Genomic DNA, 26783 nt, shown 5'->3' with positions numbered 1-26783 from the left:
CAAAAATATTTAAACTTAAAGAAACTTTTTCCTTTAACCTATACATATGGGTAATATGTTGCCATTATGAACGATTACGAACATTTACTCCAAATCAAGTATCTTAAAGGTGCAAACGAAAAAAATCTATTTTTAGTAATTTATTTTTACGGAAAATTAATTTTTCCAATTAAAAATTTACCATTTTACGAAAGTATGTCAAATAGTAGATGTCAATATGGAATAAGATCTCCTTCTATATCACAATCAGCAAAGACCAAAATAGTTTTAGAATAAATTGAAAAAAAGTTTTTTAAAAAAAGAATCCTATGACACTTTACGCTAATTCGAACAATTCACAGTATCATTTAATGATTGGCTCTACGTTTTGGAGGATTCCCGGCGACCAGCAACCGTGGTGCAACAATAACAAAATTTTTGAGACTTAAAGGTACCCAAAGCTGTGCGCGAACCTAAAGCAGACTAAAACTTAAATCGAAACTAAACCTTAAGCTTTTTCCTGCAATAGTCTTGCAGAATCCTCGAACCGCATGTCATTGGAAAAAACTTCGTGGGAAACGTTACTACAGTAAACCAGTAATCAATACTTGAACGTATAATAATATACTAAAATATTTTAGGTTCTCTTGCATCATTTTTTAAATTTTTTTCATAAACTCTTAATAAACTTTTATTTACGAATTTATTTATGTATAATTGAATTTCTCTACCATGATTATTGAATTATAGCAACAAGCAAGTTTTGAAAAAGCAACTTAATTATAATTTTCTTTATAACTCATTCACAAAAAAACTCACTTAAATTTAACCTAAATTGGTTTTTTGCCCAAACAACGTAATTTTTTTTGCTAAAAATTGTCAAAAAAAGAATAACTTTAAACTTGTTTGCTTTCAGTACGACACCAAATTTCCTATTACACGCTACTCTCACACCTTTCGGTTGCTTTTCGGACAGTAAATTTAATGTTTTTTTAATAAATGTTATATTCTAATATAAATTTCTGTTAAAATTGATTTCCGATTTTAGTATCCTTGTCGATGGCGAAAGTGTTTGAAATTATATTTTAAATATTATCAAAATTCTTAATTTTAAAAATTTTAAATTACTAAATTTATACTTTTGCTTTATAATTTATTGAATAATAAAATATTATTACACAACCTAGTTCTTCCAAACTTAAATATAAAACTGTTATGTAACTCTATGATTCCTTTATTTTCGTTCTAGATCAATCATTTGATCATTGTGTGAAGGACAATTTATAGTTTACTTTAAATATCATAGCTCGTCCAATTTTACCACTTTCATCATGTATGGCCTGCTATTGGAAAATCTCTCAGAATATGTTAAAGCTGTATACGGTGAAGAAAAATGGGAAGATATTCGACGTCAAGCTGGAATTGACGCGCCAGCATTTAGTGTACATCAAGTGTATCCAGAGAATTTACTTAATAAATTAGCAAAAAAAGCCCAACAGGTATATTTCATGATACACAAAAACAACAGATAAATTTTATATCAATAACAATTTCTATTTACTATTAAGGTATTGGGGGTTTCCGAAAGAGAATTTATGGACCAAATGGGTGTATATTTTGTAGCATTTGTTGGACAATATGGTTATGATAGAGTGCTCTCAGTATTAGGACGTCATATGAGAGATTTTTTAAATGGCTTAGACAATTTACATGAGTATTTAAAATTTTCATATCCAAGAATGCGAGCACCATCGTTCATATGTGAAAATGAAACAAAACAGGGATTGACATTACATTATCGCTCAAAACGGCGAGGTTTTGTGTACTATACTATGGGACAGATCAGAGAGGTAACATATTTTATTTTATTTTTTTTTAATTATATTTTTCTAATTTTTGTCAAAAACTTATCCCACAAAAATTTGATTTTGCTTTAACTGGGGCGACTGGCTTAATTGATTTATATTGCTTTATTTACAAGAAAATTACAGCTAAAATCCGTGGATTTAAAAATAAAACGTGAAAAATAATAGGTTCATCTCAAAACAAGTTCCTTAAACATAAATAGAGATGACGAAACACATATCAAAGATGCATGAGAAAGACTTTTACAAATTTCAATACCGTCAATTATAATCAGAGGGTTATCTTCTATAACAGAATCAACATCTTCTGGGAAAGAGTTGCTGATCACGATTTTTTTGAAATATATTTTTAAAAATTGAGAAAGAGATTTAGCACTTTTCACTTAAAGTTTTCACATTTGTGTTTTTTTTTTGTTGAAGATAAGATTTAACACTTTAATCTAAATTAAAAAGAGAAGTCCCCCTAAATATGTGGTAACTGTATTATTTACATTAAATCCTGACAAAAATTTATAACTTTTCTTGTAGCTGAGTTATTCAAATTAAAATATCGAGGCAGAATTACAACACATCGTTAATCAGAAGTTATTCATATGTGTCTCTTTCAAAAATTGTGATTACTAAAAGGATTTTAGTGATTAGTAAACATTGGATATTTTAGAATTTTATTCTAATATAAAATTCCAAATGTCAAGATATTGAAGCACTTGGAATTTAGAAAAAAACTATTTAGTCCCAGTATATGTGTTTCTGTAAAAATATTGTATATTTATATTAACATATCGCAGTAAACTGCATTTTTGTTCTTGCTTTACTCCCCTTGGGAGCATAGGGCTTCCACAAAGCTTCTCCAATGAACTCTGTTAGTGACCATTCTCTTTACATTTGCCAATGTCATGTTAGCCGTGGCGATTTCTTTCTTTATTGTTCTTTACCACGTATTCTTTGGCCGTTCAACACTTCTTCTTCCCTGCGGATTCCACTCCACCTGTCTTGCGATAGTTTCGGGCGGGCGTCAAAATGTATGGTCTATCCATCCCCACTTTTTCTTCTTTATAACCCTTGCGATTGGTTCTTGGTGGGTTAAAGCCCAGAGGTCTGTGTTGCTGATTCGTCTGGGCCAGAAAACACGGCAGATGATCCTTAGGCTCCTATTTATGAATACCTGCATTTTATTTGTGCATTCATTTTTCACTAGCCATGTTTCGGAGCCATACAACGGGACCGGCTTCACACATATGTTGAATATTCTCAGTTTTGTATTCCTGGATAAGTGTGAGGATTTCCATATGGAGTGAGCTGCATTACTTCAATAAATTTCATCACTGTAAAAATTACTGAAAGTTACTGAGAAATGTACATTTTGCTCAATTTTTTTTCATAATTTTTAAATAATTCTTCAAATTGTTGGAGTTATAATTCATTACTTTCCAAAATTATGAATTAACTAGTGTTGAAAAAGACCTTTCTGATAAATTTTTAACATAAGACAACTATCATTAAAGAAGCAATTACTAAATGGTTTTTTGTTTTTCATTTTTCGATTTATAACGTTTAATTTAAGAGAATCTGGACTTATTTCCATTTTAAACTTCTGTCATAGGTCGCCAGATATTTTTATCATAAAGAAATGCATATCGAATTGGTTAGAGAAGAAATTTTATTTGATACTGTACATGTAACATTTCAACTAACATTTGACAACAGAGCTTTTACGTTAGCTTCATTGGCTATGACAAGAGAAGAAAAGCATTTGCCTATTAGTGCTCATGTTCTATTTGAAATATTTCCATTTTGTATAGTATTTAGGTGAGTTGTACGTATAAAATTTCTAAATCTTTTAACAAAAATTTTCATTTTGATGCAAATTCAGTTCCGACATGGTTGTGAGAAGTATTGGTAACTCTTTAATGGTAATTTTACCAGAATTAGTTGGGAATAAAATTACAAACTGGTTTGATTTAGTGAGACCATTAATTGCCTTCAAATTTCAAACGGTAAATTTCATTCTCCTAATTTTAATTCTACATTTAATAATTCTGCATCTCCAAATTTAATTTTTTTACTAGATTTTAAATAGAACGAATAACATTTTTGAATTGGTGACTGTTGAATCAGTACCTGAGCGATTTGATTTTTCGAAGAAAAAGGAACTTATTTTAAATGAAGATGGAACTGAACCAGAAAAAACGTTACGACTAAAAGGTAATTTTTCTATTATATGTTAAACAGATACAACAATCTATGAAAATTATTTAAGGGCAAATGATTTACATGGAAACTTGGCGAATGATAATGTTCTTAGCAACTCCAGTAATGCCAGATTTAACTTCTTTGATAAGTACAGGCCTCTATATAAATGATTTATCAATGCATGATTTTAGCAGAGATTTAATGTTAGCTGGTACACAACAGTCTGTGGAGCTAAAATTAGCTTTAGATCAAGAGCAACAAAAATCAAAAAAATTAGAAGAATCAATGCGAAAACTTGATGAAGAAATGCGACGTACTGATGAACTTTTATATCAGATGATACCAAAACAGGTGGCTGATCGTTTGAGACGCGGGGAAAACCCAATAGACACATGCGAAATGTTCGATAGTGTATCAATTTTATTTTCTGATGTAGTCACATTTACCGAAATCTGTAGTCGTATTACTCCTATGGAAGTTGTATCAATGCTCAATGCAATGTATTCAATATTTGACACATTAACAGAACGTAACAATGTTTATAAAGTGGAAACTATTGGTGATGCATATATGGTTGTATCTGGTGCTCCAGAAAAAGATACAAATCATGCGGAAAAAGTATGTGATATGGCATTAGATATGATTGATGCCATTCAAGATTTAAAAGATCCATCAACTGGTCAACATTTACGGATTCGAGTTGGTGTACATTCAGGTGCGGTGGTGGCTGGTATTGTTGGATTGAAAATGCCACGTTATTGTCTTTTTGGAGATACAGTAAATACTGCATCTCGAATGGAATCATCCAGTATTGCTATGAAAATTCACATATCAGAACCTACAAAATTATTACTTAGTCAACTTTATAAAGTTGGAGAACGAGGAGAAGTCGATGTAAAAGGTAAAGGTGCTATGAAAACTTTTTGGTTAGAAGAACGTGAAGGTAGGCAACCACTTCAATTAGATAAGAGTGTCTTAAATCCAGTTCCATTAGCACAACAGCAGCAAGAACGTAACAATTCAATACCAAACGATAGACGTTTAAGTGTTACTATAGCGCAACCAAGTACAACAATGAGTCCTAGTGAAGATAGACGCATTTATTCTCCCGTAACTTTTCAAGATGTTGCTCGACGTAGTGTTGCAAACTCACCTGTTAGAAATTTATTTAGTCGCGGTAGAGAATCACGTTCTAATTCAACTGGACACGTATTCATGCGCAGTCCTAGCGATGTGTTTGGTTCATTAATTAGTGATACAGAAGATTTTCTAGAAGATTTAGAAATAAGCCGTCGAAACTCTATGGCACCATCATCACCCACATCATCTTGCTTTAGTCCAACACCACCATTTAGAATTGGTACAGCACCATCAAAATCGAAACCAAGTAATCCAGATAAATTTACCGAAGAGGAATTGGCGTCCATGGAACAAGAATCGCCGCCGACTACAGCTCCAGCAATTGAGCGTAACAAAAACAACTTAGATGTCGGTAAAAAACGGTAAACTATTTTTTTATGTAAAGAAAATAATGTCAAGTACACATATATCTGTTAAGCTGAGACTATTCTTAGAAGTAACAAAATTTGTAAAAACAATTCTTAATGTTTTACAACCCGAAGTATTCCGATTAACATATTTCTTGTTTAAATTTTGAGTATTTCCATTATTTTTTAAAACAATAATTAACTTTATAATTATTTATTTCTACCGACCGCATTGCTTACAATAAGGGAGGTTATGTGATGGCAACAAATTTTGCATATCAAGTTTTTGGTGGGAAGGCACTTTTCCATAGTAGGAAAGTGTAAATAAACTATTGTTAGAGAAATGTCGGTCTTTCGGTCTGCCAGTCTATCTGTCTGGCTGTGTGTGCACACGTGTATCTCAAGTTCAACTTAACCGATTTTCATTAAATTTTATATGTGAGTTTGTTTTGGTTATGTTACGAATTGATCAACTTTTGGAATATATCTAGCCTTGAGAACTGGACTTTTTCGCGGGCCAATTTTAGATTTTTGCCCTATAAAAAGAAACAATGAACCAATTTCCTTGAAATTTAATATTAAAATTTTGAGTGATAAAACAATGAATCTATAAATTTTTTTTCAAACAGTCGGGTTCGAAACGAAACTGAGAGCCAATTTTACATTTTTTAACATATGGAATGTTAATAGATTGATGAAATTTCTTGAAATTTGATATTTGAATTCTGGTTGCTACCGCAACTAACTGTCGAGCTTTTCAGGAAATTCGGATAGCATAAAGCGAAACTCTACTAAGACCACATTTACATTTTTCTAGATATGTTAACTAAATGCTTACTAATGCCCTAAAGATTTAAAAGAAGTAGTTAAAAGACATTTTTATAATCTTCTATAACACTTTCACTTAACTAGACGATTCATATTGCGGTCGTTATATGCTGATCACATCAGATTTTTTTCCTAAATTAGCAAATAACCAACTGCGATATGTAACGTCTTGTTTAGTGGAAGTGTTACAGAAGATTATAGATGGCTAGGTTTTAGTTAACATACCAAAAAAGCGTAAATTTGGTTCTTAATAGAACTTCACTTTGTGACATCTGACATACATATATTAATTTTATTATTATTTTATTAACTGTCAGATAGACAGACCGACATTCTTGTAAATATATTTTATTTACGCTTCCCTACTATAGGGAAGGGAATCCACCGAAAATTGGACATTTGAAATTCACTTCCATCAAATATTGTATGTAATTCGATTGGTAATAATTGATGATAGCTACTTTGGTTTCTTTTTAATTTGAAACGTAATGATTTTTTATGTTAAATACGCAAATAATATGAATTCAGCATAGTTAAAAATATTAGTCAATTTCCTTCATATGAATAATTTCCAATAACCCATTTCAGGCAAATTTCATACGAATTTGGAAATTTTCATTTACTTCCTCAGCTTGGTTGCCTAATTCATATATCATATATGTATATGGCATTATACAAAGTTTGATAAAAAATTATAATTAATTTTGTAAATTTCAGATTTTTACGTAATAATTCAAGAAGAGATCAAAAGAACATATCATTCAACAAGGATTCCGCAACACCACCTGCTACAAAAACCAATCGAAAATCAGTTTTAGCACGCCAACAAAATAAAGCCATCGAAAGATTGGATAAAATGGTTGAAGAAGTTATTGAAAATGATATGCCAGAATTTTGCCCATTCTCCTTGCCACCATTACCCAATTCTAGATCTGATGGTGGAATATGTAGCCACGGGTATGTATAACTAAGTTTGCCCCTCATTATTTTTCGTTTTTGTACTAATGAAAGTATCTCTTGTTGTAGTCATGCACACATGTCACCAGGTTATCAAATACCAAATAGTCAAAGTTTTTCACATGGCCGGGAACATCAATGTTGTACTGGCTTTGGTGGACACCATACAATGAATGGGCGACACCGAATACATTCAAATGCATGTGTGATTCTTTAAATCCAAAAATTCTAATTTAATAAGTTTGAAAAATTTATTTATTTTTTTACAAAATAAATTATTAATTAATATATGTATGTCATATAATAAAATATTCTATTATATGCGGCGTTACTTTGAAACTTTAAAGAAAAAACATAAAATTCATAAAGGATTCATAAAAGATTTATATTTATTAGCTTTCCGTTGTCGTTTAACGAATTTATCAGGCCTTTTTCATAGATAATCTTTGCAAAAAATTACGTTCTATGTTTGAAAAGTTGAAGTGATTTCCATTTTTCAAATTTCGAATACCTATATCTTGAATGTTTGTCAGTTTTGTTAGTTAACTAATTTTGATTATTTAGAATATTTTTGAATTTCGGGCTCCGATAATTCATATTTTAGTACATGGAGGTCTTCTGCTATTTTTTTATTATTAATTTTAATAATCACTGGACGGAAAAAAATATAAATACATAGTTAACTTTATTTGTTTTGCTTCATTCTTAATTAAAATATTTTATATAAAAAAATAATTTTTTAAATAATAAACCATAATCCAATGGATTATCAATCTACTCGTAATACAAAAATATAAAGATGCAGGTTCTTAATTTCTTGTTTTTTCTTTAATCGTTTTAAATGCTGTCGCATTATAAGAGAATACGCTACAAGTAAATGAAACTTAATAGCTTTAGAAACCAAATTATTATAGTTAAAGACAAATTAAGAAAATCTGATGTAGCCTAGGTAAATTGTATTGAAGGTTTTTAAAAATTGTGCAAATACTTGCATTCTTACAAATTTATACTTACATACATTTATAATGTATAAATATAAATATACGTATATCTATATAATTTTTCATACATGTATGTGGGTTATGTGCTATAATCAAAATATATTTATTTCGCATTGTATTATTTATATCTTAAGTTCTAAAATACAAAAATTTTTGACTTCCACTTTGGGAAAATTGCATTAACTTTGGCAAAGCATCACAAACTACTTATTTTGCCATTTTTTACATAAATTGTAATAAAATTAGTAAGTTTTACAATTAGTTAAAATAAGTTTAATGTTAAAAACCATATATGAATGTAAAAAAAAACTTTGACAATTTAAATTTTAATTTCGTTTTATAATATAAACGCAATGTTCTATAAGCTTTTAATAATTTTTAAAAACTAGCATTTTTTTACAATTTGGAAGCCAAGGAATTATTTGTATAAGTATAAAAATATAAGTTAAGCTAAAAATCTATATTAAAATAACACATTGTTTTTTTTTTATAAGTGGATTTTTCAATAAGTTAAGGTCTTATTTCAACAATCTCAGGTCGTTTTGGGTAGTCATCTGGTTCATTTACTGATTAGTACTCTTACTGATGAGTCGACGCGATGATTCCGCGGCCAGTTGAAAGGGCGAGTTGTTGGAATAAAACCGTTACTTATTAAAAAGAAAGCTAAATTATTCAGTGACTAAATTTAATAATAATAGTATAATAGTATATTATATATTTCAAAATTGGTGGAAGAACTATGTATATAATATGCAGAATTCACAAGTTGCTTATCATGTTTACCACTTCAAAAATATTATTTCAAGTGGTAATTAAATACAAACTATACCATATACGATATCGCTACTCAAACAATGAAATCGATTTATACTATGTGACAGCATAATCTTTAAAAAATTGTCTCCAAACTATTGAATAGTTAAAAATCGACTGTAAAGCCAAATTTGAGATTGGAATTGATATGACTAATTTTCTTAACTTGTTCACTACAATCAAAACTTTAGGTTAAATAACTTCTAAAAATTGGCTCTAAACGAAGCTTGTTAATGCAATTGATATTTAAAAAGATCTTATACTCAAAAGAATTGTATTTACGAATTAAAAATGTGAAAATTATCAAGACAACGAAATATGAAACTTAAGAAGCAAGATTCTCAATAACACCTATTTTAAAAATTCCAGGAAAGTATTTACCGTTGCATTTTATTTATCTTTTGTGCTCTTAGAGTATCAGCACCAAAAATTCTAGAACAGAAGTTTTATCATCGACTGAGTATCAACAATATAAATAAACTATAACGTCACAAAGTATGAATCCACTTGCTTGGTCACACTTTTTTGTTTAAAAACTCCTGATTTAAAATTTTATGGTTAATGATAAACTTCCTTAAAAAAAGAGATTTATAGTAGTAATAATAAGTTTCCTAAGAATTTATAAATACATTTTTGGACCTAAGATATATGTATATTTCAATAAAAATAGACCAGGTAAACATTAAACTTCTAAAACACTGATATTAAAATTTAACTTTTATTTCAGTTAAAACTAGCACTGTTCCACATTCAATATTTTACAATCTGCGAAATTAAAAAAAAAAACGAATGCATTTCGTCTATAATGTCAACATGTAGATAAATATACAAACTAACATTTAAAGAAATTATAAAATTAATTATGTATTTTTGAGTTTGAAAAATGTGTTATTAAAATATATTTTAAAAATCCTTAAAACTGTATTACAGTTCCATGTCATAGATATGTAAATATTTTTATGTTGATCTAAATATTTAGAATACCCCAGATGTAATATAAAATTTAATCGTTTCCACCGAATAAAATATAAATATATAGAACTAGTAAACACATAAGAAAATAAAACGCTAACACGATCAAAAATGTCAAATTATGTATTTGAGGAACATTCTTCAATAAAAATTAATATATACTATTTACATGCATACATATTACAAAAATGCAGCAAAAATATTGTTAAATAAGCTAACAATATTATTATTTTTTAATAGCTGTGTTATTTTAGAACACTGTGTACTTACATATGTACATATATGTACATTATATTATAAAATGTAGAAATGCTCAGTAATTTTATTTAATTTTTGGTTTATTTTAAATATATAAAAAAAGCTTATATTTATTTTTAATTAAATGTAAAACTTTTAAAAATGCCTCCGTTATGTATCACAATTTATTATTTAAAGGAAGGAGATTCCAAGTCATCAATAGTCATCAACTTCATCCTTAAATTAAAAGACAAAACAATGATTGCAATTCCATATGTTCTGCCATGAAGTGATAATAATAACGTTTAAAACAGAAAATTTTATAATATAAATTGCTGTTTTGTAACTAAATGAAAATTGGAAAACATTTTGTAAATATTAAAATTTAATGAACAGTTTCACATCAATAATTTACAAAAAATTACATAATATATTAAATGTTTTACATAGCGAATGGAAATTGTAAGAACATTTTTAGGAAATATAATGAGAAACTATTGATATTGTCTAAAAAAGTGCTTACGATTTTCAAATAAAAAAATCATAACAATTACCATTTTCAAAATTTAGCCTTAGGCGGTAAAAGGATTGCATAAAATAGATTAAAAGCAAAACTCGGTATAGTCTCGGAAATAAAAATGATCTCATGGTAAAAAACATAAAGACACGTACATAGAATAGAATGACACAATTAAACGATATTTAGTGGAAAAAATACGTGTAGTGAGAATTGTGTAAAAAAAATTCAGGAAAACTTGGGAAGGCTGCAGTTCAGTCAAAATTTGCAATAGCAATATAGTCGTACTTAAGGGTGATCTAAAGGCACAAGTTTCTTTCGGCGACGCAATAAGGAGAGCATTTTAAGGGAACAGAACCCCCGGAACAATTAGTCGGGTGATCAAATATATATGCATATTTTCTGCTTGAATGTTTGTCTATTTTCGAAATTAGCAAAATTTCTATTTTCGACTTTTTATTGGCAAGCTTTGCTAAAATTTGATTAAATCAAAAAATTAACGGTAAATTTAATATAATCTTGGTATATTACTGATAAATATTTAAGTTAAATACAGTTTTTTAACAAAAAATTTTCACTTGTTTAAAGTAAATGTATTGCTTTTTGAAACATTGGCTTTTGTTTATTTCATTTGAAATTCATATAATTTATACGGTATAAGGAGTTTAGTACATATAATTTGAGTTAAAAACAACGTAAACTCTACTATATAAACGAACTACATACACGCATTTTTTAAATTAATATATCTTTTTATTTTTTAAAATTATTTTTTTTTTAATTTATGAACGTGATACATAAGAAATCTACATTTTAAATAGTTTTTAGTTTAAGAGAAATATTATGATGCATTATGTTATAATAAATATAAAATAATACAAAGGTACATGTGTACATTCAAAAGCAAATAATATCTTTTTTGTAAATTACATACATATATACTTTATTTAAAAAAATCATGTACATACATACTTATATATTGTGCGTGCGTATAAATGTAATTAATAAAATGTTCAAAATATCTAATATACCTCTAAAAATTGACAATACACTTTAAATGTAAAGAAAATAAACTTATTTTATTTTATAATTTAATGTTTAAAACAATTTTAAACGTAAAAAATATAAAAAGTATAAGTGTTAAAAATTAAATAAACTGCTTTATATTTAGGGGAAAATGGAAATATAATAAGCGTGAGATAGCAAAGCATAATGAATTTTAAATGATTTCCGAGATAACCAGGCACCTACATATATAACACTTCCAAAAAAATTTTTGAACCGCCATGAGAGGAAATTTGTTTTTCGCCCACTTTATTTATTGAAAACTTGGAAGCACATATTGAGATGGAAACACCTTTGTTCAAGACATGTTCAGTATGTACCGCCATCTATATAAGTTAAAACATCTCATTTTGTGAATAGGTAAAGTATTTGATACAAACTTGGGATAGTTTGACAGCCCTTTTAAACTATGTAATTTTTAATTCTTATTATTATAATAATACAAATATACAGGGTTATTCAGCAACAAGTTAGGCATCAGGTAGCCGAAAATGAGTCAAATTTTTGTTCGAAACATAATGTTAAATCGGAACGATTTCAGAGCTACGAGATTTTAAGAAAATTTGTCGAAATTTGAAATAACCTAAGTTTTTTTTGCTTATAACTTTCATTTCATAAAAGGTAGAAGCTTCAAACAAACAGTTTTAAAATATTAATGTTAACTTCGAAATTAATGTCAGGATAAAACTTAAATTTAAAGAAAAATTGTGACAATGTCAACCGTTTTATATGTACGTTACATGCGTGTAAGCATAGTTAATTTATATAACTAATAATAGATGGGTAAGTAAATACTTTTTTAAGGTAATAAACTAATGCTAGTTAAAAAAAGTAAATATATAGATGCCGCTTTTATTATTTATATACATAAATATTTAAATTGTACTCCCTTTTTACTTTTTAAAAAAAAAATTTAATTTAAAATTTTATAAATAAAACAGAAAATTTACAATAAGTTTTTAGTATTATTTATTAAACAAATAAAACTAAAAACTTTTTGCAAAAAAACAATTTAAACTGTAGTTTTTTTTAAACAAGTTTTTTTATTTTTTGTTCAAATTATGAATTTTCTTTAACCTTAAAATTCCATTAGTTTTGATATTTACAATAGCTGACTGAAAATACAATCTTAAAATATTACGTTTAAAAAAGTCAATATAAGTGACAGGGAGCTGAAGCTTTTTGCCTTAAAAAGAAAGTTGTTCGAAGTTGGCATACCGTGCGTAAAAGCATAAGTATACAACGGATAACGCAAAAGCTATTGGAAATAGTTTTAAAAAAATTTGGAGTTTTTATTTAATGTTTCGCAAAGTAAAGAATTTTTTTAAACTTTAACCAAAGCAGTTTTTCATATCTTTTCTTATTCACTCCATTGATTCGTCTTTGAACATTACCGGCACCTTGCAACAATATTTCTTTTTGTTTTTATAAATTCAATGCATTATTATAAACCAACTTAATTTTAACTTAGATCTAAAAAGTATATTACGGTTGAAAAAATCCCATAGAATGTAAGACATTAAAAATATAAAAAAGTAAACTAGTTAATTCCTGTATACCTGAAATAATGCAAAAAAAATTGTAAGATATAAGTTAGAACTTCAAGAGCATAACTATATGATCGAAAATCGCCTATGTATGCACATCACTTTTGCAAATTCATTACGTAAACATCGCCAGTATCAGGCATACTATCCTATTGTAAGTAAACAATTTTACAAGTTTTATGAAAAAGATTTCGCATTTGAAAATTATGTACTGAATTTTCGAAAGCACTTTTTTTGTAACAAAATTAACTTCATATTAAGACACAAGATGTAAATGGCTGGAAAAAATGCAAATATCTGTATTACAAAAATTTGCTGCTTACTTATGTAAATTTCAAATAAAATTCTTTATAGTGTGTTGATTTTTTTATTTTTCAATTTTTTTTAAATTTCATATTATAATTACAAATAAATATACACAATTCTTTAATATACAAACAGCGACAGTCAGAATCAAAATGAGATCTTTAATTGTATTCTATATTACTTGAAAATTTGAAAAAATGTTTAAAAGCAAATCTTTTAACTAAATTAAGATGAGAGCTTTACTTAAGGTGACTAACTTTTAATTTTTAAAGAAAACACTTTCATTTTAAATGCTTGATTTTATCACAAAATTGTAAACAAATAATTAAAATTTGTTTCAGCTAAAAAATTATCTAAACAGGAACAAAGTTTATATAACAATACAGTTAATTATAAACGAGTTATATAATAATAAATTTCTCATTGATTATCATTTTGAGTATCCAAAATCTCAAGCCAACAGTGAGCAATATATATTTGTACATAACATGAATGTACGTAAATTTACATTTTTTTTATAAAATCTAATATTACGAAAAATTAATTTAAGGGCAGTGTAATATATTCTTACAAAATAATATAATAATGTGCTTGTCTTTTTTTAATTTACTTCAACAAAAAAATTTTGAGCATTGAAAAATATCTCAAAAAATGTAAAAGGTCTGAAATACGTCTTAAAATTTAAAAATTTAAATTTTTCATAATTCGCTATTAAGTATAACATCAAGTTTAATCATTTTTTCCTTAAAAACTTTTAAATTTAATATAATTTTACATTCAAGGCAATTTGAGAGATATCCGAAAAATTATATATGTGATGTTTTTCCTACTCTTTTTCAACAGATAATCAAATATAAGTTGCCAATTCAAAAGATGTTGCGAATCGAAAAAGCTTTCGGGTTAGTTCTCTAAACATCTTCCGGTATATTGATGTAATTAGCATTCATAAATATGACTGTACCGTCACTCTTTTTAACATCTTTTATTAGAGTTTTACAATAAAAACACACTTTACTATTCATTAGATGTTGAAGAATACAATTTCTGAAATAAAATTTATGAATTTGTAATTTCATGTTTCCTTTGCCTTTATTAAACTAAAACATTTGAACTCATACCTGCATGATTGGTGTAAGCATGGTGTAAATGTAACTGATACAGGCTTAGCACAACATATGGGACATAGCGAGTCTTCAGAGGGTAATGTGATGTCAGACAACAAAGATTGTTTCGATGAAAGTGTTTCCACCAATCTTTTGACGGCATTTATTTCTTCATTTGTTACGTGTGAAGGATCTAAATAAAATTAAATAAAAAGCTTTTACGAATCTTTTTTTTTAAATCGCAAATATTCTCACAGTCATTTAATGAAAATTTTAATATCGGTGGATCAGATCTAATTTTTTTTGATGTAGTTGGCATTTGTACACGAACGTCGTTTGTTAAAGGATCAATGTGGGCACGTGTTTTTGGGTCAAAATTACCCCTCGGTATTTCTACCTGGTAAAGTATTGGGGTTTTCACTTCACCCAATGTATATTCTAAGTGAGCTATTTGAAAACTGGGATCAGTCAATAAGGCTCTGCTAACACGAGTTATCTAAAATGAATAAGTTTTTTTCAGAGTACCTTAATTAATATAGTTAATATATGATATTTTACTTTATCTGGTAACGTTCTAATTTCTATTTCTTCTTTAAGCAACGCTAATAATATTCCAAGAGCTGCGGATATAATTGCAAAATGTGACACAGAACTCAAATCTGGTAAGCATAAATCTATAACATGTTGAAAACATCCCGGCGGAACTGTAACTCTAGATAATACTTGGCTTATTAATTGTGCAACTCTATTTAATATTAAGTCACTATTAGCGCGATTAGGGTCATGAAATATACTTGGTGCAACCCGAATTACCATTTCCAAAGATCGCATCAATGAAACTGTCAATTCAAAGCACATTGAACATATTTTTAACTGCCTTGGTTCAAATACAAGTTCTTGACCTTCTTGTCGATTGGATGTATTCTGGATCTAAAACAGTATACAGGTTTTTAAAATTATTTTATAATTTTCTTTTTTTGTTTTACTTCTTGTAGTAATAATATAAATTCCGAAAAAGCCCAATTAAGTTGCGACAAAACAGAATTCATAAAGCTTGTAGCGAATGGCTCATCATCAGTCAAGTATTTGCCTATTAAGGTCTACAAAAATTTAGCATAATTTTAAGAATTTAATACTTAATAAAGTACACTACTTGAAAGTGTCTCGAAGGACACGCTGGAGCAATATGGTGTAGCAATCCAGTATGGGTTTCATTTCTGTTTCGAGTCCGATATAGTCCTAAAGTGGGTAATTCTTTTCCACCTTGCCAAACACTTGGCATTCTGGATTCTTTGTATGCGAATGCATGATCGTCACCTAACCAAAATCTCAGCAGTAGCCAGTTGCTTTGTCCCCATGCACGATTTTCGTATGGCCGCAAAAGAGCCATTACTAGCGACAATTGACTAAAATTATTTTACGTTATATTGTAAGCACAAAAGAAATCAAACTATATAAAAACCTTGCAGAAGAATTTTTTTCCATTGCTTTTATTCCAGCTTCATGACATGTTAATGTACCAAGCGCTTGCAATAAGGAATCTTTACATGAAGCTAAAATTATTCTAGGGTCTGCCGCATGTAATCCTAAAAATTCTGACGCTATTTGGACAACACTTTCAGCATCTAAAAAATTTAAAAAAAGATAAGTTGAAATTGTAAATCTTTTCTTTACCTGAAACGTCAAATTGCATGCTAATATCATGAAAACTAAAATCTAAAATTGTATCTAAAAGAATTGGCAAGATATTTATGTAGACTTCAGGTACGAATGAAAAAAGTGGCCCAGTTTCCGAAGAGCACTATAAAATAAACCAAAAAGAATTAAAAATATTAACTTCTTAACATATTTAATGCTTATACCTTCAATGTTTTGAGAGTTTTATCTAATAACCAAATTAATATTTCTCTTCGATATTCTCCAAGCGCCACTGATCTATACCACGCCTGTTTCCTACCTAGCTCAATTGATCGCTTCTATAATAAAATACGTACGTTTATAAGGTGAAATTTTAGCACATTCCAAAGAGTTTACTGCAAAAACACTACTCCTTTGTCCAAATTTTCCTTTTAACTCATTTAAAATTTCATTCTGCACAGTATTGAAACCATTTCCAGCCACGTTACTCAAAGCTTGAACATTCTCTTCTATATCTTCCCGGCACCTTTTTGTCTCTAATAGTACATCTGTTAAATTAGCTATTTCATCTCGAATCGATGCAATCTAAAACAAAGTTAGTATTGCCAAAAGAAAAGCTTTCAAGAAGAAGGATTCGAAATTACCTTAACTATATGTTTATGCCCAACAGCATAATAATATATTATAGACAAATCAAGTAATTCACTTAAAGATTGTCTTGAGTCTGCATCTCCATACTGAATAATATCTGATTCTCGTCTTTCTCTAAACAAAATAAAGTAAGCTTTTGTAACAGATAAAACAAGGATAGAAATATACCCCTGAGCTCTCCCTAAAAAAGTAGACAATTCAGAAGAATTTCTAATAAGTACGATTGGAGGTGAATCTAAAAACTCAAAAAAAATTGTCAAAATATGATTTTTTAAAAAGATTTACATACAAACTTCAATGCCGTCAATACGTATTAGATCCCTGTCTTCTACAGCACTCAGAATATTTTCACCATTTTCTCCTAATTGTTGTAGGATTTGAGAACGATGAACCTTCTTCAAGTGTGATAGAACTCCTCCAACTCTATCAAAGTGTTGATAACGAAATGAGCCATCATAAAAATGTTTTGAATCAATGAAAATATCTACATCGCCTAACTCTTTTTCGAATAAACTTCTGGTTGTATCAACGAGTATACATAAGAACGATAGAGCTACAGGTGATTCTATCAAGTTTACCGAATTTCCTTGCAACAAAAATATTGCCTAAAAAATTCAGTTAAATTTTGCGATAAACAAAATGAGATAATTCTTTTAACAAACTCAACTCTTTGCTCTATACTATTTTCCATAACATATTTTCTTAGTTTTACAATAAAAGATTTCCGACTTGAAGGCGAATTGTTGGTGCCATCTTCATTTGTCAATAGTATTTTTAGCAAATTCTTTTGTAATCCATACAGAATTTCAACAGATTTTTTCAATTTATCGCAAATGGCGGTGTAATCGCTAAATGCTCCTCCGATTCCTAAGTATGTGAAAATTATTCTCACAATTTATTTTGCATTTAAAATTACCTTCAGTCCAAACTACTTCATCTGGTAACAACTTTACCATAACCGAATATTCGGGTGGTTTTAAGTACATGAACATAGGAAGACTAATATTCTTTATGAAATATTTTTAAAAAACCAAAAGTACCAAAACCTACCAGTTTTTTTTGAAGAATTTTGTGTTTATATAAAATTTTCTTGTCTGTGGATGATTGCAAAGACATGTTAATATAACTATTACTTTTCTCTGTCTTTCATATTCTAAGTCCTTTGGTGTTTGCGAAAACATGTTCCATAAAATATTTAACAAATTTTTAAGTAAATATTGAATTTCTTCTGCTTCCATGTAGCTCCAAAATAATGACAACAATGTTCCTAACGTACTTTCAACACTACCAGGTAAAATAACTGTATCCTTTTCTGAATCACTCCTGAAAGATTATGTGACAATTAATTAGCATTGTAATCTTTAATTTTACCTTAAAACACATAAATTCATCACATATAACATAAATTTTTCTTCTATGACATATGAATCCAGAAGAACTACTGATAGTTTTTCAACTAACAATGACGATATTAAAATGTAACCAGTTTTCTTATTCTCAGTTTTACTACCTTCTCTGTAAGACTTTCTCGTTATGTCTAGCTTATCTTTTCGGTATTTGGAACTAGATAATATTCCAGCTAAATTAACTATATATCCCAATAACAAATCTGACTTTTGTAACTCAATGATTGGTTTAAGTTGCAGTGGATTAAAGTCTTTAACAGGATATCGGAAAGGAGAACTACCAAAATTGGCGCGTAAAGCTTCATTAAATGCTAATGACACAGCCGGATAAAGTGCTATACCAGGTCCTTTTTCAATTGTCTTAAAGGCAACTCCCATAGAAACCCCGTTACGATAGTATTCTATAGTTTCGTCGTCAACATCCAAACAAATACCTAATATATCTCCAGACTGCCATTTCTCCCCATATTTTGAAGTATGAACGTGCCAAATTTGTTGCTTACTACCGTCGAAGCCATAACTCAATTTTGTATCACCAACACCTGTATCTGCTGTAAAAGTACATTTGTTTGAGCACCAACCAATTTGCATTACTCCCTTAGTATGAAGTTGTATCTAAAATAGAAAATTATTTAGTATTCCAGTATTTTAAAAATTTCAAGTTATTAAAAAATTAATTATTTGTGTGAATTATTTTTCTTACGCAAAGATTCAAAAAAAAAAAAACAAAAAAAAAAGTTCCTTCGAACCGGATTTGAACCAGTGACCTATGGATTACTGCGATACGTTTACTACCCATCAACCAAAGAATCGCTTCTTTAACTGATTTGTAAATTAAACATTCTGATCTTTTCTACAGTCCACCGCTCTACCAACTGAGCTATCGAAGGTATATTGCAATTGCGTTCATTTTCAAACAAAATACTTGCAAAGCGTAATTTCATAAATATGTGCTTGAAAGTTTTGTTATTTCTTTTATTTTCTCATTAAAATATGAAAAATGAAATCATCATCACTTGCTTTGCATATTAAGTATAGCGTTTTTATAATTTATTTCAAAAAGTTTGATTAGCTTCTATATTTATCTGTAGTAAGTAGCTACATCAAACATTTTTTCATTCATTTATTATTATCACTTTTATTATACCAATAATTATATCGCGCAGTGAGTCATTTTAATGTTAACATATATGAAAAAGCTTTAATTCTCCATATTTTGACCCCTAATGTATTTTTATTTTGTTAATTTAATAAAGTAAATATTAATTTGGCTTTTGTTTCAAAAAATTATTTTGCATTAAAATAAAATAACTCAATAAAATATAAAAAAAAAATATCCTTCGAACCGGATTTGAACCAGTGACCTATGGATTACTGCAATTTTGTTTACAACTAACCGTTACGAAATCGCTTCCGTATCCGATTTGTTCATCAAACAAGTGATATTCTACAGTCCACCGCTCTACCAACTGAGCTATCGAAGGCCTGACGCAGCTCAAATAAAATATCATATTTAAAATCAAAAGCTTTCATAAAGCACAATTTCATCAATTATATTTGTACATTATTATTATTTCCAGCATTTCTTCATCTATGAAGTGTTTTCTTTTTCATGATATTTGCGGTAATATATGTATGTACCATAATAACGTCATACCACCACAATAAAAGCTTTTTCGTGGCAGGTACTAGCTATATTTTAATTTCTACAAATCAATTCAGTTTAAAACAAAGATCAGCTGAATGCAGATCAATAATTCAAACTATTATTTGGAAAGAGGCTCTTTATTCCAACTGTAATATAAGAATTCAAATAAAATAAGACGGACATCTATATTCCCGTCGAATAATACAAACCTATTACAAGTTTTTTTCGAATTATTTTTACTTATATACATACATATATAAAAGTGTATAAATATGTATAAACATATTATGACCTATATTTTTTTTTAATAAGTATGATTACACAACTTTTTAATAAAACACAACTTTTAACTTTTTGGGGTTATTAACCCACGAAATATATGTACATATGTACGTTAAGCTCAAAAAATATACAGCCAACTTGAACTTATATATATGTATGTATCTATGCACTTTTAAAAAAGGTAAATTTTTTAATCAAATATGATTATATTTATGTACGTGCCTATCATTAAGGTATTTTTGTTAAACAATACTCTGAATGGTGAACATAAATTAGAATTTTACCTCATACATCCATTTTCCTCCATAAACACATGCGTTTGCTTTTACAGTATTAAAGGTCCCATGAGACTTTAAAGTAAGTCTATCAGAACATACTTGAACTACATTTTCTCGAAATTCTTGTATGTCAAAAACAACTTTTTCAGGTCCAATTTTATTTGGTCGTTGAATATTATTTGTTTGTTCTTCTATTTGTTGTAGTTTAGCATCTAACCAATAATTTATATGTCCAATTTGCCTAGAGAATTAAAACAAATTTAAATAAGCAAGTTATCTAGACAAGAAATCCATTCGTTTTAGATTAGCTTTTTTGTGTTAGATATTTGAAAAGGATTATCCTAAACCTGGAAAATTCAATAAACCGAAATACTTACTCTGGAAATACAGAGTCTAATAATCTTTTTTCTTCGACATTATCACCTAATGAGCCTTCAAAAATTTGTTCCCCAAAAATTTTTTGAAAAATTTTATTTATTTCCATGGCATTTAAATCCTAAATTACTATAATTTAATTTTTTTCATTTAAACTAAGAGAATTTACTACTAGCTTGTTTACGTTTTTTTTTTTGTTGTTTCTTATGCAGCACTGCCAGAACTTTTTTAACCAGCTGATTTTCAAATAAAAAATTTGCTAATGCCCCAAACAGAATCTAATAGCACCATTCCGATTTTCTATATGAAGATATTTTGTATATTTTTCTTCTATATAAACTTAAATTATAAAACCATTTATTATAAGCCACAGTACTTTTGTGAAAGTTTATTTTATTAACTTCAAAATATTTAAATTAGAAATTTAGAAAAAACGTAAAACAAAAAATGTCTGGTGTAATACTTTTTCAACAAAAATGAGAGAATGACGTTATCAATTTCTAAATGTTAAGAGTTTTTCCAAGTTTTGTAAAGTAAAATTTAGTGTTTTAAAAATTTTTAAATCTTAAAGCTGTCAAAACACGTTTTTTCTGTTTTAGCAAGAAAATGGAAAAATAAAGTTCCATTTTCGTCTTTTATAATTGTTTACCGAAAAAATTTCATTGAACAGAGCCAAAGAATTACAAATGATACATCTGGAAAAAACAACGAAGCCAAAAATTTGAACAAAATCTCCTTTTCAAGCCAAAGAATTGTCAAATTCAAATTGTCACTTCAATGTCAAGAGTCAAGTATGTAGTCTAGTTTTTCGTAAAAGCAACGAATTTTAATAATTAAACAAACTCTCGATAATTGTGCTTTTTTATTTCGAAGAAGTATTTTAAATATTTCATTTCCTTTATATTTATTTTAAATAAAAATTTCTTTTATATGGTTGCCTTATTCAAATCATAGATTTTTTCATTAATGTAAACAGTGACATTAACAGAGACAACATTTGCGTATAACATAAGTTGACAGTTATCAAACAAAATCCAAAACCTGTGAGAATAGTTTTAAAATAACTTACAATTATATTATGTTGACTTTATTCAAAAAATTATATTTATATTTTGACAACGTCAAAGTATTATAACTATGACAAAGTCAAAGAAAATTAATACAATTCGGAAAAAAATTGAGTTAAAATTTGGTTAGGTAAAAGCATGTTCACAAGATAAATTTTATAATTTTAAAAGGAAAAGCAAAATTTAGTTTTTGCAGCATGAAGAGCTTTTATAATATTATGCCATTCGATTGCTATGCAGCACTCACTCGCAATAATATATGCGCATGCAAACAAATTTTTCAGATATTTCTTTATTCTACTTTACAAAATAAAACCATCTTAGCAAATAAATTAATTAGCATTAAGGTCTATCCAAAATCACTAATAAATTCCTTATAATGAATTATAATTTATTACAACGAAAAATAATCTAGATAGAAATGTCATAGCGCAAAATTGAGTGAGATTGGCCATAAGATCATTCACTCAATTAATTCAATAGGTTTCTTTGTGAGACAAAAATTAAAAAAATAACTCAGTTACATTTTATTAAATATGCCTTGAGGACAATTTTTAAGGAGAATTTTATCTTTGACAGACATTTCATTTTGATCTATATAAAAAAATTCTTCTATTAAATATTGGAGACAACAGAATAAAATTATAAATTTTTATAAAAGTGCAACAAATAAAAACAAAATTGTTTGAATAATTTCGTAATTAGAAATAAATATCAAAATTTTAAAATATCATAATTGACGTAAACGCATAACTACACCATAATACTACATAAAACGAAGTTATGTCAAAGTAAATGCACAAAAATAAATGTCAAAGAGTAACAGAGACTTGTCATTTGGATGGAAAATGAAAACACGAAAATTAGACTTGCAAGATTTGTTGACGTTGCTTTGCTTACTAAGCTTGGAATTTATAACTTTTCCTTTTAAATAAAAAATGTCTTCTAATTGGGATGAAATTAAAAGATTAGCTTCAGATTTTCAGAAAGTTCAATCATCTTCCAATTTACAAAGGTGAAATAATAAAGTAGTAAAATTTTTTTAAATCTCATATAAATACATGTAGGTTATCAGAAAGAAATTGTGTTGAAATAGTTACCTTATTAATTGAAAAGAAATTAATTAATGTCGTATTTACAACCGACGGAAAGGAATATATAACTCCAGAGCATTTAGAAAGAGAAACACTGGATGAACTATATGTACATGGAGGTCGCATTAATTTAGTTGAACTTTCTAAAATTTTAAATGTTGACTTAAGCAAGGTAGGTACCTATAACTTTTCAAACATTTCTAAGCTTTACAATCAAACATTACACATGATATTTATTCCTTCAAAGTTAAATGACATTGGGGAGAAAATTGTTAAAGAGGATGATAGCATTCACTTTATGTTAGGACAATTTATTACTGAAACTTATATTGAAACAATAGCTCATGAAATCAACGAAAAATTAGCGGCACAAGGCGAAATATCTGTTTCAGATTTAACACTGCAATTTGATCTTCCTTCAGAATTTTTACAAACCAATGTAGTAGAGAAACATTTAGGAGGAATAATTAAAGGTAGGCAAGATCCGGGAAATCCAAGAGTATTCTTTACACAAGCATATATTCAGAGATGCAGGGCTAAAATACGTGGAGCTTTGACTGCTATAACTCAACCAATTTCTGTGTCAGCCATTTTGCAGCATATAAATGTACCTGAAAAAATTTTCTATTCGCTATGCGATGAATTTTCCTCCCAAGGAACATTTACTTCAAAACAGATTAATGCACAATATATTCCACATATTTATTCTAAAATGCAGGTATTTATATAGTTTATATAGTTGTAGTACCTTTTTTCAAAATTATAACAAATATTTTAGGTTGAGTGGGTTACCTCATTTTATAGTAATAACGGCTTTCTTGAGTACGAAGCTGTGTCGAAATTAGGTATATCTGATGCCAAACAGTTTATAAAAAAGGTTTTACCAAATGAGGAAATGATGTTCTTAAAAAATTGTGTTGTGGGATCAAAAATTATAGATTTAACTGTTATTTCTGCTTTAAATGAATGTAATGCAACTAAAAGTTATGTAGATTTGTCAACGATTCTACCAAGTAATATAGATGAAGAAGATATTGAAGAGCTTTTCAATGCGGTTATGAGTTCGAAACATCTCTCTTATAACTTTGTATTCATAGAAAATACTGGTAACGCTAATTTTTTATTGATTTATTAGGTTTAAACATTAAAAATTTTAGTGTTTTCTTCACAATACCTGACGGAGCTTATTGAACCTTGTATAGAAATTTCTAAAAAAAATGCGAAGGAATCTGTGGATAGTGGCCAGTATCAAGCTTACATTGCTGCAAAACAATTAAGCAACAGAGGAAATTCAGTCCAAGAATTTGAAATAGATTCAAAGGTTTAATTTCAAATTTATAATAGAAAAACTGTAAATAAAAGTTTTATATATTACTATTTTAAAGACTGATAAACGCGATGAACGACGTAAAAAGGCCGCAGCGGGTAAAGCTGGAGGAGGTTCGCAGGGTCGCGAAACAAAAACGAAATCAACCAAGAAACATCGTGGTGGAGCTGATAAAAGCCGTAATAATGATAGTGAAGAAGATGAAAAACCTTTAAAAGTTTCAAATAAAGTTCTGGAACTTGTAAAATTAAACGAAATTGAAAAGTGTATAAAGCCGAAGTTAGAAGAAGAAGGCTTAGAAGATTTGCGAAAACACATTGCGAAGTTATATTACGCGTGAGAATAGCATAAATATTTTAAATTGATTTTTTTATAAACATGCAACATAATAAATTTTAGGGATTTAAATCAAAAGGCCTTAGTAACAGCACAAACACTATTTGAATCGACACCTCAAACAAATAGAAGACAAACACATTCCCAACTCCAAGATCGCATTAATACTCTTTTAAATGATATTCGTTTATATGAAAAGGGTTTAAAGGTAAAATGAGATTCATTAATTTAAAAAAAATTACCATTAAACCAATTTACTTATAATTTTTATATAATTGATGTTACTAAAAATTTTATTAGTTGTTACCTCATGATACTCAAACTCAACTAGTTAAATACCTGCTAAAATCTCTTGGTAATGACATTTGCAACGAATTGGTTGTTTATGCAGCAAATGAGTGTAATGTGAATGTGAAAAATCCGGCGAATTTAAATATCGATCAAAGAAATAAAATTATCCAAGAATGCGGTAAGTTAAAAATTTATATTTTAAGAAATACATACATACATATGTAAATAAATGTGTTATCATTTAGATGCTGAATATAAAACAGCCCTTCTTGAGTTGAACAAATCATTAAATAAAACACTTGAAGAATTTTTAGAAGCTTCAGATATTGCTCTTAAGGCATGTAGTATGATTACAAAAAAAATTGATAAAAAGCGTGATAGGTTATTAATGCATCAACATAAAGAAAAATTGATAGAGCAAATAAAAGACACAGAAGACCCAGCTTTAATTTTGCACTTGTCAACTTTAATTTTATTTTCAACTGTAACGGGATGTATTTTACATGCGTCTGGGCGTTTTGTATCGCAAATTTTAAGTTTCTTAAAGCCGAACTTTAATGATGAGCAGAACAAAAATTTCATGGAATTTCACGGTTCAATTCTTTAAAATTAGGCATTTATTAGTTTTTTTCTTAATTTTTAATTTTGTATTTCAGATTTAGTGTTAAAGTATTTAAGCGTTGGAGGTGAATCTGAAGAAGGAAAAATTGTTTTTGAACAATTAAAGTCATTAGAAAATTCTATTAGAGATTTTGCTATTAATTATGAAAAGCCAGGAACTGTGAAAGCCGATTAGAATTCTGTAAATATTTGTTTTGGTTTATTGTTGTATACATATATTTTCGTTATTACAAGGAACTTTTTTATTTGAAAAGAAAAATAAAATTTACAGTAAAGTAAATTATGAAAATAAATTTGTTTCAACTTTGGAATCACATGCTATCTCTACATCAAATTGAGTCACACATTAGTGTGTTTTATAGGGTCTGCAATATAAATTCGTAATGTGTGTATATGCAATATATACCACATTCTATAGATTTTCTTTTTGACTGAGCTAATATCACATTTATTTATGAGGCCACCAAATTAAAATTATTTTCCAAAATTTTGATTCGGATAAAATTACAAAAACAATTCTTAATATTTTGTTTTTGAATTATGCCGATTGAAATATCTTTTTGTTTTTTTTTGTAAAATTTTTGATTGTGATTCTCATTTTATTTAGTATAGTTTTAAAAGCCATCAAAGTCGATTTATTTTTAAATTCAATTTTTTATTCAAAAACTATCACTATATATATCTATCAAGTCATCATGCTCAGAGAGCAAATCTAAAATAAATTCCAAATTTATTATGGAGAAATGGAAGCCGGTCGGACTTTATTTGGGTGAAGGAAATAGATTCCAATATAAACTTGGAATTTATTTTTGATTTGCTCTTGGAGCATGGTGGCCTGATAGATATATGTATATGACATTAGACTGAAAAAATGTTTGTAATATTTTATGCACATACTA

General features: G+C 28.1%; 3 protein-coding genes and 2 non-coding genes across 5 annotated transcripts in view; 2 read left to right on the top strand and 3 right to left on the bottom strand.

The window, feature by feature from the left end:
• The window catches only part of LOC129609587 (soluble guanylate cyclase 88E), a 133313-nt gene extending 125598 nt beyond the window's left edge, over positions 1 to 7715 (top strand). The window contains exons 3-10 of the mRNA XM_055521592.1: positions 1229 to 1478; positions 1548 to 1829; positions 3448 to 3653; positions 3718 to 3841; positions 3914 to 4049; positions 4105 to 5539; positions 7070 to 7309; positions 7379 to 7715. Coding sequence (XP_055377567.1) covers positions 1311 to 1478; positions 1548 to 1829; positions 3448 to 3653; positions 3718 to 3841; positions 3914 to 4049; positions 4105 to 5539; positions 7070 to 7309; positions 7379 to 7526 — 2739 coding nt within the window. The 5' untranslated portion in view covers positions 1229 to 1310 and the 3' untranslated portion in view covers positions 7527 to 7715. The remainder of the gene's footprint in view (positions 1 to 1228; positions 1479 to 1547; positions 1830 to 3447; positions 3654 to 3717; positions 3842 to 3913; positions 4050 to 4104; positions 5540 to 7069; positions 7310 to 7378) is intronic.
• A 6271-nt stretch (positions 7716 to 13986) lies between these two features.
• On the bottom strand, positions 13987 to 21336 carry LOC129609531 (E3 ubiquitin-protein ligase RNF123). Its single transcript, XM_055521496.1, has 19 exons — positions 21151 to 21336; positions 20780 to 21014; positions 18531 to 19180; positions 18210 to 18482; positions 18076 to 18158; positions 17827 to 18026; positions 17449 to 17764; positions 17328 to 17394; positions 17153 to 17273; positions 16905 to 17093; positions 16733 to 16846; positions 16545 to 16671; positions 16333 to 16495; positions 16024 to 16276; positions 15857 to 15970; positions 15429 to 15800; positions 15126 to 15366; positions 14886 to 15063; positions 13987 to 14811 (listed from the first exon to the last, which is right to left on the bottom strand). The coding sequence occupies exons 1-19, from the start codon at positions 21255 to 21257 to the stop codon at positions 14676 to 14678; spliced, it is 3939 nt and encodes a 1312-aa protein (XP_055377471.1). The 5' UTR covers positions 21258 to 21336; the 3' UTR covers positions 13987 to 14675.
• On the bottom strand, positions 19305 to 19455 carry Trnay-gua (transfer RNA tyrosine (anticodon GUA)). The gene is made up of 2 exons: positions 19419 to 19455; positions 19305 to 19340 (listed from the first exon to the last, which is right to left on the bottom strand). It is a non-coding gene; the product is annotated as a tRNA-Tyr (tRNA).
• On the bottom strand, positions 19902 to 20049 carry Trnay-gua (transfer RNA tyrosine (anticodon GUA)). The gene is made up of 2 exons: positions 20013 to 20049; positions 19902 to 19937 (listed from the first exon to the last, which is right to left on the bottom strand). It is a non-coding gene; the product is annotated as a tRNA-Tyr (tRNA).
• A 1738-nt stretch (positions 21337 to 23074) lies between the features above and the next one.
• LOC129609645 (E3 UFM1-protein ligase 1 homolog) lies at positions 23075 to 26171 on the top strand. Its single transcript, XM_055521699.1, has 10 exons — positions 23075 to 23230; positions 23283 to 23481; positions 23557 to 24027; positions 24088 to 24415; positions 24467 to 24630; positions 24695 to 24972; positions 25036 to 25180; positions 25273 to 25441; positions 25509 to 25856; positions 25920 to 26171. Exons 1-10 carry the CDS (start codon positions 23154 to 23156, stop codon positions 26057 to 26059), a joined length of 2319 nt encoding a protein of 772 aa, XP_055377674.1. The 5' UTR covers positions 23075 to 23153; the 3' UTR covers positions 26060 to 26171.
• Positions 26172 to 26783: the final 612 nt, after the last annotated feature.

Source organism: Condylostylus longicornis, unplaced genomic scaffold, assembly GCF_029603195.1.
Source record: "Condylostylus longicornis isolate FDR11 unplaced genomic scaffold, ASM2960319v2 ptg000040l, whole genome shotgun sequence".
In the NCBI taxonomy this organism is placed as follows: domain Eukaryota; kingdom Metazoa; phylum Arthropoda; class Insecta; order Diptera; family Dolichopodidae; genus Condylostylus; species Condylostylus longicornis.
Note: the sequence above shows the minus strand (reverse complement) of the source record. Positions and strands in the feature narration are given on the sequence as shown.